The sequence below is a fragment of the Vicugna pacos genome, chromosome 14, assembly GCF_048564905.1.
Source record: "Vicugna pacos chromosome 14, VicPac4, whole genome shotgun sequence".
NCBI classification, from domain to species: Eukaryota; Metazoa; Chordata; class Mammalia; order Artiodactyla; family Camelidae; genus Vicugna; species Vicugna pacos.
Window position 1 is genome coordinate 19,528,935 of NC_133000.1, and position 19,364 is coordinate 19,548,298.

At 45.2% G+C, this 19,364-nt stretch overlaps 1 protein-coding gene across 13 annotated transcripts in view; it reads left to right on the forward strand.

The window, feature by feature from the left end:
• ENOX1 (ecto-NOX disulfide-thiol exchanger 1) overlaps positions 1–19,364 on the forward strand; it is a 509,205-nt gene that overhangs the window by 344,365 nt on the left and 145,476 nt on the right. For all 13 annotated transcript variants that reach the window (XM_072976305.1, XM_072976293.1, XM_072976304.1 and 10 more), the window contains 2 exons: positions 14,648–14,821; positions 16,045–16,251. In XM_072976305.1, the coding sequence (XP_072832406.1) occupies positions 14,648–14,821; positions 16,045–16,251 (381 nt within the window). The remainder of the gene's footprint in view (positions 1–14,647; positions 14,822–16,044; positions 16,252–19,364) is intronic.

A 19,364-nucleotide genomic window follows, 5' to 3' on the forward strand; every position in this document is an offset into this window, starting at 1 on the left:
AATTTAAAATTTTTTGTTTGTTTGTTTTCCAAATGTGGATAATTTTCCTCTATTATATCTTCAGGTTTCTTTCTGGTTCCACCTCCTTCCTTCAGAGAATGTAATTGCAAGTATATTAGGCTGTTTGTGGTTGTCCCACAGCTTTTTCAATGCTGTTTATTTTTTCTTAATTTTTTTCTCCCTGTGTTTCATTTTTTGATAGTTTCTATTGCTGTGTCTGCAGGTTCTTATTTTTTAATGTAATGTTTAATCTACTGTTAATTTCATGCTGTATTTTCATCTCATGCATTGTAGTTCTCATCTCTAGAAGTTCAGTTTGAGTATTTTGTTAATCCTCCATGTCTATTTAACATGTTCAATCTTTGTACCACCTTCTTGAACATATGGAGCACAGTTATAACTATTTCAGTATCATTGTCTGCTAAATCTGTCATCTGTCATTTGAGCTATTTTTTTCTGTTGATTTATTTATCTCTCTATTATGGGTCACGTTTTCTTGCTTCTTTGTATGCCTAGTGTATTTTTTTAATGTTGCTATAACTAGTTACCACAAACTTAGTGGCTTAAAACAAGACAATTTATTATCTTACAGTTCTGTAGGTTAGAAGGTCTCCCTAGGCTGAAATCATGATGTCATCAAGGCCTTGGTCCTTTCTGGAGGCTCCAAGAAAGAATCTGTTTCCTTGCCTTTTCCAACTTCTGCTGCCTCCATTCTTTGGCTTATGACCCCCTTCCATCTTCAAAGCCCGCAACGATGGGTTGAATCCTCACGTCAAATCGTTCTAGCTTTCTCTTCTGCCTCCCTCTTCCCCCTTTAAGGACCATTATGATTATATTGGGCCCCGTGGAACAATCCAGGATAATCTCTCTATCTTATGGTCAGCTGATTAGCAACTTTAATGCCATCTGCAGCCTTAATTCCCCTTTGCCATGTAAAATAACATAACCACAGGTTCGGGTTGGCCTATCAAGCACATGTGCTAATTTTTCATTGGTTGCCAGACATTGTGAATTTCACCTTGTGAGGTGCTGCGTATTTTTGTTTTCTTCTAAATATCCTTGAGGTTTCTTCCAGGAAGCATTTAAGTTAATTGGAAATAGTGTGAACCTTTTAAGCTTGCTTCAAATCTTTGTTAATCTAGGGCTAACTTTGCCCTGCTGCGGAGGCAGTACCTTTCAGAGGATTCTACCCAAAACCTCATGAAGGTTGAGGCTTTTCCACTCTAGGTGATGAGGGCACAGACTCTCCCCAGCCTTTGTGATCTCCACGGATTGTTCCTTCAAATCCTTTTCAGTGGTTCTTTTCCCAGCGTAGTTTCCTCACACGCATTCAGTTCTTAGCTGAAGACTTGGGGTGGGTCCTCTTTAAATCTCCAAGCTCCGTGTGTGTAAGTGTGTGTGTATGCACTTGTGTGCAGTTCTTTTCCCTCCAACAATCTGGCCTGCGAACTCCAGTGAACTTTGACTTGGCACCCCTAAACTGCCAGCTCTGTCTTTACTCAGGAAATGGCTAGACTCCTCCAGGGCTCCGCCTCCCTGTGCTGTATCTCCGAAGCTGTCAGATGGCAGGATTCCAGGCACTCATGGCTCACCTTGTTTGTTTCCCTCCTCTCAGGAATCACTGTCTCACTCTGCCTGGTGTCCAGTCTCTGAAAACCATGTTTCATATATTTTATCTGGCTTTTTAGTCATTTCAGGTAGGAGAGCATTTCCAGTCTCTGTTCCTCTCTCCTTGCCAGAAGTAGAAGTTAAACATTTGCCACATATTTCATTTTGATAAGGGCAACAATGATACCCAAATATTTAACAACCAGTAGGTCTTGGGCACTGACCAAACAGAACAGATGCTGGCCTGAAACAGTGATATGGCCATCCTGGTGTTTACCAGCTAAAGGTCAGTCCTGTGTAGTGATAAAACCCCGTAATCCATCCAATTCAGAGCTTTGTCATTGACAGTCCTGGTGAGACAAAAGGAGCTTTGCAATAAGACTGAACTGACAGTTTGCATTCCGACACTGCCATTTCTAACTTAAATTTCTTCGATTCCTTAATTTCCCCTGCAGTGAAGATGACGTGGAAGAAGGTTTGTGCAGGTGCCTGGCATCTTGCCTGGCCCCTAGAATACACAGTAAAAATGAGTATTCTTCCAGACCCTAACCAAACCTTCCTCCATGGTCCTTACAGATTCTTCAAAGCCAGCCCCAACTCAGAGGGCAATTCACCCACGAAGAAGAAGGGACTACACTCAGGAGCTGTTTGTGGGGAAAAGGATCTGAAAAAAATCAGAACTGTGAGATGGTGAGGGAGGGGAAAACTGGGTGGTAATCACCATTGCTAACAAAACCTACCGGTCAGGCTGGTGTAAAGTCAGTCCAAGGGGGACCTAGTGTCCACAGCCACAGGAGAGGCCAGTGCAAGGCAGGCCACCCCAGCCAGGTGTGAGTCTGTCCTGCATCCTGACACATACCTCTCTGCTTCTTACAGTGGTAGCAGTTCAGAGCCATCCTGGAATAGTCCCTTAACAAGTGGTGGCAAAGGGGACAGTGTGAGGGACACTTTGTGGGACTAGACTTCTCTGATGGCATCCTCAGGGGTTAGGATTTCCCTCTTACGCATCTGGTTTCCTTTTCACAACCCCCTGTGAATGTGTCAGCTGTGTGACACTGTGTGTACCATCAGACCTTTGGTTTCATTTTGAGATGCTTTGCAACAAATTAAGATACTTTGTTATTTATCACTTTTATTTTTCCTGAAAGTTTCTGTCCCTCTGGAACCATGAAGCCCAAACCCTTGTCTTCAACCTTTTTGTGTCCCCAGCACCCAACACAAGCTTTAAGCACAGGTGCTTGGTGATGACAGTATTTGATGAGTGTGTTACAGAGTTCTCTGTTCAAGGCATCAAGTGAAGGTACTGAGCAGAAAAGGCCCCAGGATCATTCCTCATGATACATCCATGATACATCCTCCCAGGTTACTCTGTTTTATTTTAGGTTAACTTAGCTCTGTTTGTTCAACAAACACTTTCTGCTGAAATTATTCACTTCCCCTACGCCCCTGTCGCATCACTCTGTGATGGAAGGAAGATAAATACCTGCAATAAAGGTTTCAAGTCCTTTTGACTGATTTACCAAATGTATTTGGAAAAAAAAATGTGATGATCTGTTTTTGTTACAGTCAAAAAAAAAACAAAAACCTGTAATTGAACAAGGGTATGAATGTCCATTTCTAGTCTGGCTTTTCTGGCAAACGAAAATTCCCTGTCCAGTTTCAACAAGCAGATGTAGATTAGCTAGCCCTTGGACTTGGCCTCTGGCAGATCTGTGCTTTGTAACCTCAGTCCTCCACGCCCTTGGACACTTTTAACATAAACTCAGCCTGAAGGCGGTCTGCTGATCCAGAATGCCCCCGGTATTAAGAGGAGAGAGATACATAATCATACAGATAAAGGAAGATAAACAAAGCACCCGACAGTCCTCTGCCCTCAAAAAGTCATTGGATAAATGCAGTAAAAATGACCGCTATTGAAAGCGTGGCTCCAGCCCCGAGGGGCAGCCGCTGTCTGACTTGGAAATGCATTTACAAACTGCTCTGTGCTCGGGCTTGGGGACACAGTGGCTCAGCCAGACAGGTCCTTTCACTGAGGAAGGCTGCCTTGTCAGTCAGCATGTGGACGGGCTCTTTTCCGGAGGATGGCGCAGGTGCTATGCTTCCTCCCTCATTTTGCTGTTGCCACTTTCTAATGCAGCTCCGCGCCCACGTGTCTGCGTAGCAGCGCACTGTGCACCTTAAGCCGGGGATCCTGGCTTGCCTCTGTGCCCCTGACACCCAGCACATCGCTTAGCAACCTTGGAGATACTGAATGAGCAGACGTCTCAGAGACACCTCAGGTGATATGCTGCTCACTTCCTCGGTTTTTCCAGCTATAAAACTTAGCGGATGACCCTAACATGGAGAATGGCGTAGCTGTGGTGGGACAGTGGGTTACGGCGAGATACAAGAGGCCATGCCCCACACATGCGCACATTACACACGCATTCATTCCCCCTCTTTTTCCCCCTCCTCCCTCCTGTCATGTTCCTGCATACTCTTTAAAGCACAATAATATATGGGACAATATATTGATTCTCTTTCTGCACAGGATGAGCACTTACCACCATTGTGGAGCCCCAGAGGCCTTTGAAAGGGAAAATCCTAACTACAATTTACATTTGTATATTGATTTTCTGGTTTGTAAACTGCTGGGACATAAATGCCCATCATAGCATGTGGCATCCATAATAACAGTGGGAAGTAGGCAGGGCAGGTTTTAGCTTCACATCTAAGATGAGGAACTTGAGGTGGACATAGGGCTGAACCCGAAATTGGGTGTGATACCTATTTCCCTCTGCTCTGTGCTTTTTTCGGAGACTACAGGCAAGCAGATCCTCACAGCAGCCAGGAGAGGATGGACCACAGTCTACCTCTCTTCTGTTTCTGGTAATGTTGTGGGCAAATGTCTTTAGTCTCTCAAACCTTATTCATCTGTAAAGGGAGAGTGTTCTTGGAGAGATGTAATGAGGACTAGCTTATTAAATGACTGAAAAAGGATTTTGGAAATACAGTGTTGCATAAAAGCTTAGCGACAGTTCAAAACTAGATGCCTCAGGGAATGAGAATGAGATGTAGACCCCCAAATGAAGAACAAAAACGTTCTTTGCATTTAAAACTGGACAGAAAATGAATCATTTCAAATGAAAATCTGGGGGCTAGTCTCTGCTTTCAAGCTTGACTTCTCCAGAAAACAAATGTTGGGAGTATGTTTTTCATGTGGGAAAGGAGTCCTCTGAGTTTTTCATACTGAGGGATCAACACTGTGGAGGAAGACTCGACCAAAACAAGTGGTTAAGAAATGCTCCCCAAAGTACACCGCACTCAGCCCAAAAAGCTGAATTCGTTTTAAATGGCAATTTGTTCGAGAAATTATTCAACCTTAGTTTACGTCTCTGAAAACATCAGCCAGTGGGATTACTCTAGATGTTGCTAGAAATGACAGGCTACCAGCGAGTAGAGTTTGGCACTGGTGTTTTCTAAATTAAAATACACATCAACATGTAAGTAATTAAATCTGGCCAGAGCATCAGATGTAACGAAGTATTTTTTAAGTCTACTCTATTTTAATTTATTAAAAGGACATGTGTGTATGTGGATCTGTGTGTGTGTGTAAAGAATAACATAGACATGTTCGTTTAAGTTAATAAAATCGGATTGCAGAAGGAAAAAACTAAGTTTAAGGGGAAAGCAGATACACACCAGATATATGAACAGCATGATGATGTGTTTGGATATAGCACCTAGTAATCCTGGCACAAAAAGCAGAGAGGAAACAGCTCTGAATCCTGTAACTCTCATTTCCGGGCACAGAAAACCATCTTGGGTCCTTAGGGAGAGGGAGGAGATTTTTTCCTGATACTAAACTCTTGGCAAGATTTCTCCTGTGGGGAAACTATTTGGCACTGCCTTCTCAGTTGTTTACCTAGAAGACCCTCCTGATTTCCACCTAAAAAAATACTTCTTGAGGGGTGGATACAGCTCAGTGGTAGAGCACGTGCTCAGCATGTACAAGGTCCTGGGTTCAATGCCCAGTACCTCCATTCAAAAAAAGGAACAATAAAAATACTAAAATAAATTTTAAAATTACTTCTTGAAATTAGGGTAGATCAATGAAACATTAATTTAGAAAGCAACGGAGAACTGGGATATGCTTTTATTTTTTTAAAGGTAGGATGCTCAGACAGTATGGTATCATGTATACAGTGTAACACACACACCGCCTGCTCTACACACACAATATACATGATATTCATCATTAAAGTGACTAGTTAATACTTATCGAGCACTTCCTATATACCAGCCACTGTTTTAAGCCCTTTATGTATTTTAACTTATTTAAGCCTAACACCTACCTGATCAAGGTATTATTTTCACTCCTCTTTTTGCAGATTTAAAAAGGAGTAGAGGGTAGTCAGCGGGGCAGGAGGGCGAGCCTGCCCTTGAACTCAGGACTCAGACTGTCCCCTCATCTGTCTGTTGCTGCCTTTCCCTCTGATTTCTCTTTTCTTTCCATTTTCAATATTCTTCCCCCCCCCTTATTTTCTCATTCCTACACATAATCTACAGTTCCTCTATTTTCTCCATCTTTGTTTTTCCCTTGATTGTCCACAATATAAAATCAAAGATAGTGTCTATTGAATATGGTAATACATGCTTCCTATTTAAAATTTGAGCAATAGATGAGTTTGGATTTGATTTTTACCTCTTTTGTGAGCTTGATTTGATTAAGCCGCTCTTTACTTCTGCCACCATTCGATGAGAGCGTTCCCCCGTGGCACGGAAGTACATTGTAATACGAAAGCACCCATTCCTGTCCTGAATTTCCCAAGTGCTCCCAAACTGATGGATGGACTTTGTATGGCCTTAAATGACACTGCATTCCCCTCCTGTGAAAGGGATCTCACTCCCGTATGATCAGGTCTGTGTTCTTGCAGCCATGAGCTGGCAGGACTGTGAGGGTAAGTGCTGTCTTACAGACGCTGTATTGACGAGCACTCAGAGTGGTCTTGTCAGGGTTTGCTGTGATCTTGAGCGCACCTGCACTCCCGTGCCTCCCAGTCTCATTACCTGTAACACGTGAGTAACAGTCATTGCCGTTTTCCGATGATATTAAGAGGAACAACTAGCAGAAACCCTCATCGCTCTCCTTGTTCAGTTAATAAGCTAAATAGAAAGAATGCCAGTTATCATTTGCTCGAGAATCTTACATGAATTTAGGCAGTGACCTTGTGGGTTGAACATCCAGGCATTACCTTATCTTGTCCATTTAGTATGAACTCTGTCACTTTTGTGAATTTTGCAATTTCTTTCACCCGTGTAACAAATATTTCTAGAGGGTGACACCAGGTGCCATGGACTGTGTTGGACCCAGGAGTTAAGGTGATGCCCACACAGCCTAGTAGAAAAGTTATATTAATATTCGATTAGTCTGTGATCTAAAAACAACACACGATTCAAAGTTTCCTTTAGGAATATGGAGTGTTTGCTTTTAAAATAGGCTCTATTTTCTCTCCAAATGCACAGCTCTGTGCTGATCTTATTTAAAGAGACCAACTCTGCGTTCCCTCCACCCCATCAAACAGGAAGTTTAAATTGAAACCTACATCAATTGTTTAAAATAATATGATGTGAATGTTTTCTTTGAGGCTAAATATTGAATACGCTTTCCTTTGTTCTTGTTTAAATTTATGAGATGTTCCCTATCTCCCAGATGCCTCTGTAAACTGAAACCAAGGTTGATAAATAGAATCAAAAGGTTAGGCCTTGTATGTTGCCTTGGAAAGATGCAGGTTTCAAAGGGGAGCTCCCTATAAAGACGTTCGCAGGCTGTGAAATACCAGCTCTGCTGTCACGACCACTGACTCCAGCAGGCTTTACATCAATATGACGCCAGGCTATTACCCTCACTTCAAAGAAGAGGAACAGCTCTACAGAGCAAAGAGGCATTGAATGCCAGGAAGAAATGTGTTGACATAAATTCTCTAGTCTTTCAATACATACTTAGAATGTCCCCCACTCCTTGGAAAGATAGGCAGATAAATGGATAAATAGCTGTGTAAAAAATATTCAAGAGTGTGTCTTGCATGCTTGACTGAATATTCAAAAATATTTCCCAAGACTCAATAGTGTTTCGCCTCAACTCTTCTGCTCCTGTGCCATGAACCTGTCAGTGAGGACACAGCAGAGAACACCGAGAGCCTATTCAGTCCGTTTTTCCCCATCATCATGTCACAGTCCCGCAGTACAAAGTCACATAACATCGTACAGAGAGAAAATTAATCATCAGCTGATGAGATAGGAATGTGAAAAGTTTGAAAGAAGTAATTTAGAGGCCCCACTTAGGGCCGATTCTCGTGGGTCTCCTGTGAGCATCGCTGGCTGATCCCAAGTCCAGGGGGGTGAGAAGAGGATGGGGAGAGGCAGCGGGGGCGGGGAGGGTGGAAGAGGAGGAAGGAAGATGTAGCGTCTGCAGCCTCCAGGTACACAGAGGACTGCAATTCCACGGATGAACTAGTGAGAGCCGAAATAGTGATGGAGACGAAAGAGAGGATGAGGGCGAAAACCTTTCAAGGGTAGGTCTGTCTGAAAGGCCGGGGCACGTGACTGGATGTGGTCACCTAACAGAGGTTTTAAACCAGGACCCGAGAGGAAGGGCAGGTGCCCTTAAAAGAAACAGGAAGACCCTGCAGTTACTTAACCTGCTCAAGAGTGTCTAACAGGACGGGAGGGAGCAGGATGGATGCCCTGGGTACTTTGGACAGTCTGCAAAGGGGAGCATTCAGCCAAGACACAGAAACAAGTGAGAGGGTTCCCGGAGGCCCCAGGGCAGGGAAAATAACTTAGCATGAGCTTCCAACACGGGGAGTCGGGAGTAACCCCACCTGCCCTGAGGCTCGGCCGTGGCCCTCAAAACTGGAAATCAACAGCAGAGCGCTCAGAAGAAATAAACGCGAGGAGGAAGGCGTCTCAACGGACGTGTCCAAGGGGCTCTTCTCTCCTTCTGTGGCTGCATCTGACCTGCAGGGAGAAACCTGCTGGCGAGCCGGAAGGGGCAGGACCTGACAGGAAGACTTGTCCCGCTGTGCTGTACGACACCGAAGGCCGGGGAGGGAACATTCGAGACGAGAGGAGAACCTACAAAGACAGACTGGGGAAAATTCAGGGCAAAACACAGAATCTTTTATTTCTCAAACGGGGAAGCTGGAGAGCTGCACCACAGTATCCCGCAGAGACAAGACACATGTGTTCTGGTTGGATGAGGCCATCCGATGGGGGTCAGCTCTGCGATGGGACCACCAAAAGGGGTCACATCCTGAGGATGTGAGGCTTTTCGGCACAGGCCTGGCCCAAAGCAAGTGTTCAGACGTGACCGCTGTTTTTCAGCCATGTTGTACATGTTGACAAAGCAGCAGGACTCTTGATTCCAGTTTCAGCTTTACCCCTGCCTAGCTGTGTCCCTTTGGGCAAGTCACTTAACCTCTCTGAGCCTCCATTTGCTCATCTCCAAATCCAGAGGGTAAGGACTAGGTAATGCCCAAGTCTCCCGCTTTGAAATGTCACAATCTTCCATAATGCCCAGTGTCCTTGGCCTCCTCGTCCTCGTGACCCCCCCTCCCCGCCTGGCTGGCTGGTGCCAGCGTGGTTTTTACGCCTTGGCTGTGAGGCACATTGTGTCTGAGGAGTGTGTTGCAGCATGTCCAAGGGACACAGAGTGGCTGCCTTTGAGTGCGACAGCTCAGGCCTCTATACAGAAGCTGCTCCAAAATCGAATTCAAACCACTCCCCCACCCCCCGTGCGTGAGTGTCACAGAACCTTTGATGGCTTTTACCTCCCGCCCCCTCAAAGCCTGTTTGCTTTTCGGGCGCCTGCTCTGGGAGCAGGTTGCCGGAAAGATCTGACAGACCCCTTCTAGCAGTCAGTTCTCCTCTGCCCTGGTTTTGGTCAGTAGTCTTGAAATCCTCTTCGCTTGGTGTCGTGTCATATTTTCAGACATGGACACAAATTTCACTCAAGTCGACAGTACTTAAAATAACTGTTGACGGCTGCATTCCTGCAGCCGCCAGCATTACATCCCCAGTCAAAGCAGACACAGAGGGTTTTATTGATGGAATGAGGTCTTTGTTTATAGCGTGTGCACAGGCGAGCTCCGGGAGCCCACTTCGGATATGCATCTTGGGTTTAAATGGAAAACATACCTATCCACCTTTGGGTCTCTTTGGAAGGATCACAAAAGCATTTTCAGTTTTGCACTCTTAAAGATTCTGTTTGTAGGCACTCACTTATAAAGTACGTTAACTCACCATCTACGTGGTTGATTTGTTCTCGACAAATACGGGGTGATCTTCAAGGTTTGCTTTTTCAGAGGGGAAACCTAAGAGCAGGGGACTGGCTTTGAACATTCCTTCTAAGAGAATATTGAGAATTATCTTTGTGTTTATGATCCCGATAGGTATGTTATGGAAATACCTTTTTTATACGCCTGTCGCGTGTATAGAAGCCATCTTTTCTAAGGCATGGTCGGCTGCCACCCCCTCCAGGGTTCCTGCTGTGACACCACCTCCTGTATTCGTGCCCTAGGGCTCAGAACAAAGTGCAGCAGACTGGCAGGGCTTAAAACAGAAATGTCTTCTCTCATCGTTCTGGAGGCGAGAAGCCCGCAGGCAAGGTGTCGCAGGGCCGTCCCGTCGTCTCTGTAGGCTCCAGGGAAGAATCTGTTCCATGCCCTCCTCCTAGCTTCTGGCTGTTGTCAGCAGTCCCCAGCGTCCCTTGGCTTGCAGCTCCATCACTGCAGTCACCTGGTGCGTTCTCTCTGTGCGTCTGTCTGCATCTCTTCCTGTAAGGACGCCAGTCCTGTTAGATGGGGCCCGCCCTCATTGCGTATGACCTTATCTTACCGTGATTACCCACACAGACCTCATTTTAAATAAAGTCACATTCTCAGGCACCAGGGGAGTTAGGACTTCAACATACCTGTTCAGGGGGACACAGTTTAAACCACAGCACCCCCATTCCAGACTGTGGCCTGCGGGCAGGGTCCCCTGGCAAAGCTGGCTGGTCCGGCCTTGGGTCCTGTCTGCTGCTAGCAGTCTCTACCCATCCCCAGGCCTACAGTGCTACTGGTTGGCCCGATTCCCACCTCTTTTCTCTCATTATTCCCTTGGAACACCGTGTCCTGCCTTCTGGGCCGCACTTGTTCTTGGCACTGACAGCTCACCTCTGTGCCCTCAACCGCAGTCCAGCCCACGCCTAACCCACTCAGGTCCAGCCTTGCCCGGAGACAGGCTTCCATTGCCTTTGTTTCAAGTGGGATCTAGCTCTCACTTTCAATATGAAACCCTTTCCTGAGGCATTGACTGGGAAGGGCAGAAAAGGGGCAAGCCGCCACCAGGGACGGCAGACAAAGAGGGCGGGAGGGGTGGAAGGCAGCCCTCACGGCCCTGCAGAGCGCACATCCGACCTTCGGTGGCTGCCGTCCCATGAGAATAAAGTCAAAACACACTCAACTTGAATGGCAAGATCCTGTCCGATCTGCTTTGACGCCTGTGACCCTGCAGTATAATGTGGCCACACGGGCCTGTGCTCACCGTGCTGTAGCCAGGGATAATTATGGGCGATTCTCTTGGCCGATCAGGCTCCCCCTGGCTCCCCCTGGCAGGTCCTTCCCTGGACGGCTGTTTCAGTCCCTCCTCCGCTCACATTTCTCAGCTCTTCTGCTGAGCTTGGCACCCATCTCTCATGCTCCCCTCAAACCCTGGGATTTCCCCAAATGGGGGACGTATTACGGTTACCTCTGTAACTCCAGATCCCAGGAAGAGTACGTGCCCAGAAAATGCTGCGTGAATGAATGAATGAATGAATGAATTCAACTGCCAGCCCTCTAGTGCCCTGAACACAAAACCCCAACCTGCCCTGTGAAAAATGCTCATCTCATTGATAAAATGCTGGACTGCAATTCAGTCAACAGGATCTTTGTTCCAGTTTTTGTCTTGTCCAGCTGGGGAGAGAAACATCTGCTGAGCTCTGGCCTGGCTTCCGCGGTGCTTGTAGCAGGCCACACAGAGAGGAGCGGGGCAGGGCCGCAGGCTTTGAAGTAAGGAACACTTCCTCTGGTTTAAGCACAGTTTCTAAAAGAAAGTTCTACTATATGCTTAGTTGGATTTTTTTCTTGCTGCCATTTCAGCTTTCTCCCTCTTTTCCGGGGGTGGAATTAGAATCCACTCTCTCTTAAGTTCACGGGGGCAGCTTTTCTAAGCAAGACAATGAACTGACTCTTAGCAATTACCACTCTCTCCTCTCACCTTTGTCTTCCTGGGCATGTGTCTTAATCAGACTTTCAAAAATTATGCATTTTCTTTTAGGAGTTTGTCCACAGTAGGCTCCTATGCTGTTTGAGAAAACAATTTTCATCTCTTCATAGATTGTTAAAAAAAGTGATGGGTTCATTTTTTTTTTTCAAGTCAAATCCTTCCCACTCCTTCCTCTCAAATACTGAATCTCAGATCCTTTGAGGTCCAACATAATTTAAGTATTAATTCCTTTCTGAGCTCTTTTCAAATGACTGCACTCACCACGCAGATTGCATTAAAGCTCACAGTCTCTTCGTATTAATGTCTCAGGAAAAAAAAAAAGCAAAGGAACTCTTGCCGTGAATTAAAATCTTCTGCTCAAGAGCAGTATCTTTTGTCCCCATTTCTGTAGATGTATTTATTTATTTGGCCTTCACAAAGAAAACAGGAGTCTGCTACGACTAAATGAGACTGCAAGGGCCAGGCTCCTTGTCTCCTTTTGGGGAACATCTGGTTATTATAATTCACGGAGCTCTCATTTCAGGGTCTGCAGTCCTGAGTGGTTTCAGCCTTAAATCACCCTGTGTTGGCAAACAATGGCAGGGGCCAGGCCAGGAAAGAAACAGACAAATCTCATGTACGGACTGAAGTTCGATAAAGGCATAAGCATGCCAAGACGCCCACTGCCACTATTTCTATTTCTAATCTAGTCCCCTTAGAAGCCAATATGTTATTTCAGTGACGTTGACATTGAAAGCCATTCTCCTCTGAAACCCCTCCTTTACACTTGGCATCTGGATCACAAGGATATGTCTTGATTTTTGTTTAAAGAGTAGAGTACATTTTTAGTGGCCTGTAGTAGTTACATGATTAAGTTGGGTCATTCTAGGCGGAAATTTTGAAGTGGTTAAAAGAGACATGTATAGATCAGGAGCCAGAGACCTGGGCCCTAGTTCTGACTCTGCCGTTTGTTCACTTTGTGATGCTGGAAATTTAACTGAACTGCTAAGTTTGGGTCTTGCCTCTCCCTTGCAAACTTTCATGTCACTTGGATCTCATTTTGTTTTGAGCAATTATCAAGCGCAGAAGCCTGGAGTCCGACAAGGCTCGTGCTCCAAGACATTATCCAGTCAAAAACCCCTTGTAAGAGATGAAGAAACTGAGAACCAGAAATACAGAAATGTGCAGAGTGTCAAGGTGACTGGTCTGAAAGAGAATGCTTATTTGGCATTTACACTGAGGGCTTCTTAAAGCCAAAACCAAAACCAGACCAAAAACCCCACCTCATTTTACTGAAGTCACGCTGGGGCGCTATCCCATTAAATAGATTTATTTCCTCATAAATGGGAGAGCAGTCCTCTTGGGGTTATAGATCAGGATTATCCTGTCTGTTCTGTTCAACCCAGAGGAGGAGAGGAAATATCCGAGGTAGCTGGAGGAAAGCTGTAATCAACTTCTTAGAAAAGGAAAAGGTGGTGCCGGCCCTGAATCCCCCAGAGCGTCTTAGTAAATAAACAGAGCTTGTAGTTGTCACCTCAGCTGCCTCTGGGCTCACCTGCCCTTTCAGCACAGGTGTGCAGAGTGAAGCCATGCAGGGATCTAAACGCGCAGGCTGTACCTGAGAGCCACAAAGGCGAGGGGGCAGGAGGGAAGAATCGAAATGAGCTAGAATAACTGGGGGGGAAAAGGAAAATAAGAGAAGGAAATTTCATCCCTGAGGACTAGGGTGGAGGGCCACCATGGCTACTGCTGGTGGCATCTGTGCTGCTTGCTGTCTGTGCACCTGGGAGCAGTTACCTCTCCACCAGCGAGAGCTTCTGTTTTCTGTAAACAAACATTCTCAGGAGGGGGACCCCCTGGCAGCTACTACAGAAAGTGCAGTACATTTTAACTGTCCCTGCACTTAGAAAGGTCTTACTAATTAAAGAAAAGAAAAAATATCCCTGGATATCACCTTTGAAATGACTTGCTTTATTAGCACACTAAAAAAAACAGTTCAGTGTTTATATTGGCAAACCCATCTTTTTTGTGCCCTTTCATTTTTTTTTTAATACAGGGCATCAATTTGTAAATATTTTTTTACAACAAATGAAGATTTCAGAAGGGTGGTCAATTCTTTGCTGATTGAGTTATAGGGAGGCAGTGGGATTGTCCAATAGGACTCAGATATGTGTACAGCTAATTTTATGTCAGCATGTGTCTAACCCTAGCCTTAGTAATTATAAGCATCCTTTGTTTTTTTATTTCCTGGGGGAAAGAGGTTAGGTTGGACCTGACTGCCTCATTATAAAGTGTGCACATATAAAACTGAACTTTTCCAAATCTAGGTCCCTTGGGTAAGGAGGCTCTTCTGATAAAAACCAGGTTGACAATTGGATTCACTGGGCACTTCACTGTTAAATGGCATTCTTCCCACATCCTGGGTCATAAGGCATCACATCTGCATTGAAGTTAAGAAACAGAAGATCGAATTCACAATAATAGCAAAGCTTCATGGTGCATGGTTTTACCCTTTAATATGCTGTGTTCTGTTCTGCCACGTTAATATTTTAAATAATATCATTTCCTTTCCTTGTAGTGTGAAGTTCATCTTTTATTTTCATTTTACCTTTCTGGAATGGCTTTCCATAATGCTCTATTTACGCCAGGAGAAATCCCTACGAAATAGAAAAGCATAAAGCCAAATAATCTTTGCAGGAAAATAGCAAAAGTAACAACAAAAATTGATTTAAGCTCCTCCAGCCAAAATATTATCTTGTGTACTTTGCAGACTCGATCTGTGTCCCAGGCTTTGATCCAGGCCTCAACATGATGACTGGGATCACCCCAATTAACCCAATGATACCGGGCCTGGGGCTGGTGCCACCCCCACCGCCGACGGAAGTGGCCGTCGTCAAAGAAATAATCCACTGCAAAAGCTGTACTCTTTTCCCTCAAAATCCAAGTAAGTGATATCCAGGAGAAATATCTGATCATAAATTTAAATTTCTTTTTTTTTTTTTGACATAGTGTTGCATTCACTTTCAGATGTACCTCAAAATTCTCCCACTTAGGTACATGGGAATGGGCATCCACTCTACAGAAGGCCTTTGTCCCTAGCTTAGAACAGATATATGGGTCCCTGTGTCTGCCCAGGAGCTGCACTGACACCGTGAAGGCAGCATGTGTGATTTGGGGAAACATACCCAGCCTTAAGGATCTTTTTTTGCGGGCAATGAAGTCTAGCATTTGCTGCCGATCAGAGTGTGAAATACGTGAGCACTTCCATCCATCTTCACAAATGTGGGAGAAAAACTCTGACATGCATTTTGCTGATGGAAAGTGGAGTTAATTTGGCAGTTAGTGATTTTGAGGGGAGCCTGCATCTCAGAGTTTCTGGGCTAAATTGTGTTCGCTTGAAGGAAACATACATTTGATGAAATAAATAGGCCGGATTTTTTTTTTTTAATGTAGCCTCAGATACTAAGCTTATGGGCTTAACTAGCTGGGATTTTTTTTTTTAATTCACAGTCATCACTGTTGCCTGTTTAAAGTGGGCTTTTCAAGAGACTGCTTTAGTAATCTACATATAAACTAGGTAAAACATTGTGACAGTATACAGTGTATCTTTTTAGACAGCCTCCCCCAACTTTAATAGTTTGCTCATTTAAATGTGAATAATAATAATAAAAAAAAGTGTTCTTTTCAAACCGGTGTTTCCCAGCCCAGTAAGCGCTGTGTGCGCTTTCAGGTTCTGCTTCTGTGTTCTGCCTTTGCGGCTCCGTTATCCCCCAACAAGACAAAGCAGATAACGAGCCTCGGTTTTTCATCATGTTTTCATTTCATCATGCTTTGTACTTCGTGAAGGTTTTTTTTTTTCCCCTGGTTTTCTGGGCTTCCGTATAATGAAGGAGAAATGAAATTATGCTAACATGTGCTTTATCTCTGTTCGCGGACGAGCACAGCCACTCTGTGTAGAAACGAACAGAGAGAGTAAAGAAAGGTGGAGAGGAGGAGGGAAGGAACTGAAAAAACAGGACAGCCCGCCATCCATGTAAGTCAGTCTAGAAATTCATCCCAACTCAGAATGGAGAAAGTTACTCTGCGACTTTTACTTCTGGCAGGTGAACCAGGAGGGGGAAAAGCGCAAATAAAAAGCAAAACCCTCTGTTTTGTTGTGATTGTCAGATCTTCCCCCTCCCTCCACGAGAGAGCGACCTCCTGGGTGTAAGACGGTGTTTGTCGGAGGATTACCAGAAAACGCTACCGAGGAAATCATCCAGGAAGTCTTTGAGCAGTGCGGTGACATTACAGCGATTCGGAAAAGCAAGAAGAATTTCTGTCACATCCGCTTTGCCGAGGAGTTCATGGTTGATAAAGCCATTTACCTTTCTGGTACTTCGCCTTACATAAGGGGTTTCCTCCGTGGTTTGTGATGTTTTGTGATGCTAATCTGAGCATATTCCCTTTTACCTTCATGCACAGTAAAGTCTTCAGGTTTGGGGCTGGAGCTGCCCGGAGCTCGGAGGCTGTCCAGAGCTCGGAGCTCAGTGTTAAGTCTGTGAATGCACCTCTTCCCCGCAGACATGGTTTCCCACCGTCCAGCATTTAGGAATTCCATCAAGTTTCTAATTAATGTTCTCAAGTGCTTATTAGATGAAAAGCAATATTATGAATACCGAGGACCATTGCTATTATTGGATGTAATTCCCTGGGGGGGGGGGGAATAAAGTGCTCTCCCAGCATAATTTCAGTTTTTTCAGAAGTGGTTCACTTTCCAGACACCAGAGCACCCCATCACGATCAGTCCCTAGCGGACAGTCGTCCCCGGCGCCCTAGCAGGAGGCCCTGAATCATTGCCCATTTGCCAGTGCATTTAGCTTGGCTAAGCCCACCCCATGTCCCTGCTTCTGTAGTGCCATTTATTTGGGAGATTTTTACAGATGCAGAAATTAGGCCTAATGCTGCCTTCGACTCCGTGGGTGTTGGAGCAAGTGTGTGGAGCCTGTCAGCAAGGCCTTTGCCAAATCTTAAGAACTACAGAGCTCGTATTGATACGTGGCTTCAGAAGGATATATTTTTAGATTTAACTTACTGCCATCCCCTCTCACCCTCCATCTGCATATTTTAGCCTGTCACTCTGCACGCTCTTCCAGAGGCAATGCTAGTGGGAGAAGGTGAGAAAAAGAATAGGGAAAAAACAAAAACAAAAACCTGAACATTACGACCAGATTTACTTAATTTCTGCAGTCAGCCTCTATTGTCATGAAATTCTCTTGCAAACCCCAGCAGCTTTGGGATTATTCCAACACCACAGAGACTTTCCGGAGCTAAACAGTGATAGGGAGAACTTTAAAACTCTTATTCCAATAAAACCTTACCAATGGAAAAAAAAATTGAAAACATTCCAAGATGGAGACAGAAGACAAAACATAGAATAAAAATATTTTCCAGCATACATAGTTTTCCCATACTCTTGAGCTATATAGCATCAGAGCAATCTATTAGACATCTGGGGGTTCTGGTGAGTGCATGGCACTGGGTTTCACATGCCTTGGGCAAGATAACCTCTTTCCAGCCTGTTTTCTCATCTGCAAAATCGAGATAATAATAGTCCTACCTCATCGGATTGTTATGAGGAGTAACTCAAAATAATGGATATTAAGTGCCTGGCAGGGCACGTGCAACATGGGAACCAATCAGTAAATGGTTTTTTGTTTGTTTTTTTTTTTTTAACACAAATGGCCTGAGGATGATAAAGAAAGACTGATTCTTGTTTCTCAGGAACCCTGCTCCAGGAATTTGGGTTCTAATCACAGCTTTCCCAAGACAGCTATGACTTCACCCCCAGCTGAATAAATGAAAGGGTTCCAGTAAATCAAAGGTGCTTTTCCACGCCTACATAGCACCACGTTTAGACCCAATCAGAAACCTCATAATACACTGCCAAAGATGAACAGTCCCAAATTTAGGCACGTGAAAGTCCTCAGTTTATGCCTTGAGGTTGTACCTTTCCAACTCCCAACCCTGGTCCTGCTTCCCAGCCAGGCCCCTGCCTGACTGCTCCTTGGTCTGCCCATTGGCAGCAGAAGGAGCCCACAGCAGAGGCCTCACCCACCTCCTGCCTCCCTGCCTGGGTGCACAGGGGTCCCCCAGCTCTGCCTGGGCCATCCTGGGAAGGTTGCAGTATCATTCCAGGCAGATCGGAAAGGCTGCTTGGGAGGGGCAGGAAGGCAGGCTGCCCATCCTGCGTGCGAGCTCCTGCAGGCCGGAGCCCAGCTGGAGGGCTGTCTAATTTTAGGACTACATGCACATTTGAAGGCCAAGCTAATTTTAGACCCAGCCTCATCAGAGGCTCTTTTAAGGCCGTAAGGATGATGTTCTGGTGAAAGAGAGGGTGCTTTTTGGAACCAGAAATATCTGAAAAGTGATGCTCTGGACGGGGGCAGGGGAAAGACGCTTGGCTAGTTGGGACAACTGGCCAGTCTTAGGCCATTCCGCCTGCTCCGCTGTTCCGTATATGTCACTGTGGCCCGCTGACTTGTTAAATTTACATGGCCCACAACCAAGGTACATTGAGCTTGAGCATTAGTCCTGCTCCTCTGGGATCAGATGTTTGCGTTTTTGATAGGTGCTGTTACATCTTCCCGTTTTTAGATAACGCCGTTTAAACCTGGGAGTGAGAAGGGCATAACCTTGAGCGCCAAGACGTGAGACTGTTTCATATTTGTAACTTTTCAAGAGTGTGAAGTACCCGCCTGGGGAGAAGCCAGCTGCTACTGGGATTTTCAGCTGAGTTTCAACCCCAAATGCTAAGATAATCCATCGAAATCTACCCACAGCCCTGAATATCAGCACAGAGTAACCTAGCAGTTCGGACTGGCGTCTTATTTGCAAAGTCCCTGCGCGACACAAGTGCTTAGTTTGCTCTCTCTTCTGGCAGCCCCTGACAGCCAGGACCCTGCTGGGACCTGAATTTATGTCTTTGTTGCTGTTTTTTTTAATCTGAGTACCCCAAACTGTAGAGCAACCTCAAAGCCAAGCCTCCTTCATTTGAAGTTAGGCTGGAGCTCTGGTTTCAGTTCTGTTTGTGCTGATTTCTCAGATCAAGTTTCTGCTCATAATCTTTATAAGTTGGGGAGCTCACAGTAAATCCCCCAAAGACTTCCCAGGCCTATGTTTTTGCTCTGGCTCTGGGCTCTCGCTCGGGCTCCCGTGGCCTTCAGAGATTGCATGGACGATCTGCGCACTGCCTGGCACCAGACGAGGTGCTGGAGGGCTTTAAGCCCTCCTGATTGAAGGTAAAATATTCTCCTGCGTGCCCCCGAGGATAAGTGGAAATAAAACAGCACTGCAAAATTGCCTTGGTAATTGTGGCTTTTGCAGCTGCTGAGAGAGAAACAGAGCAACAGCATTTTCTGGGAGAGTGAAGCAATAGCCTGTGAGTGAGGTGTGGTGGAATTTACTTTGCTTCACTTTTTAAATATCACGGATACTCTTTATTTACT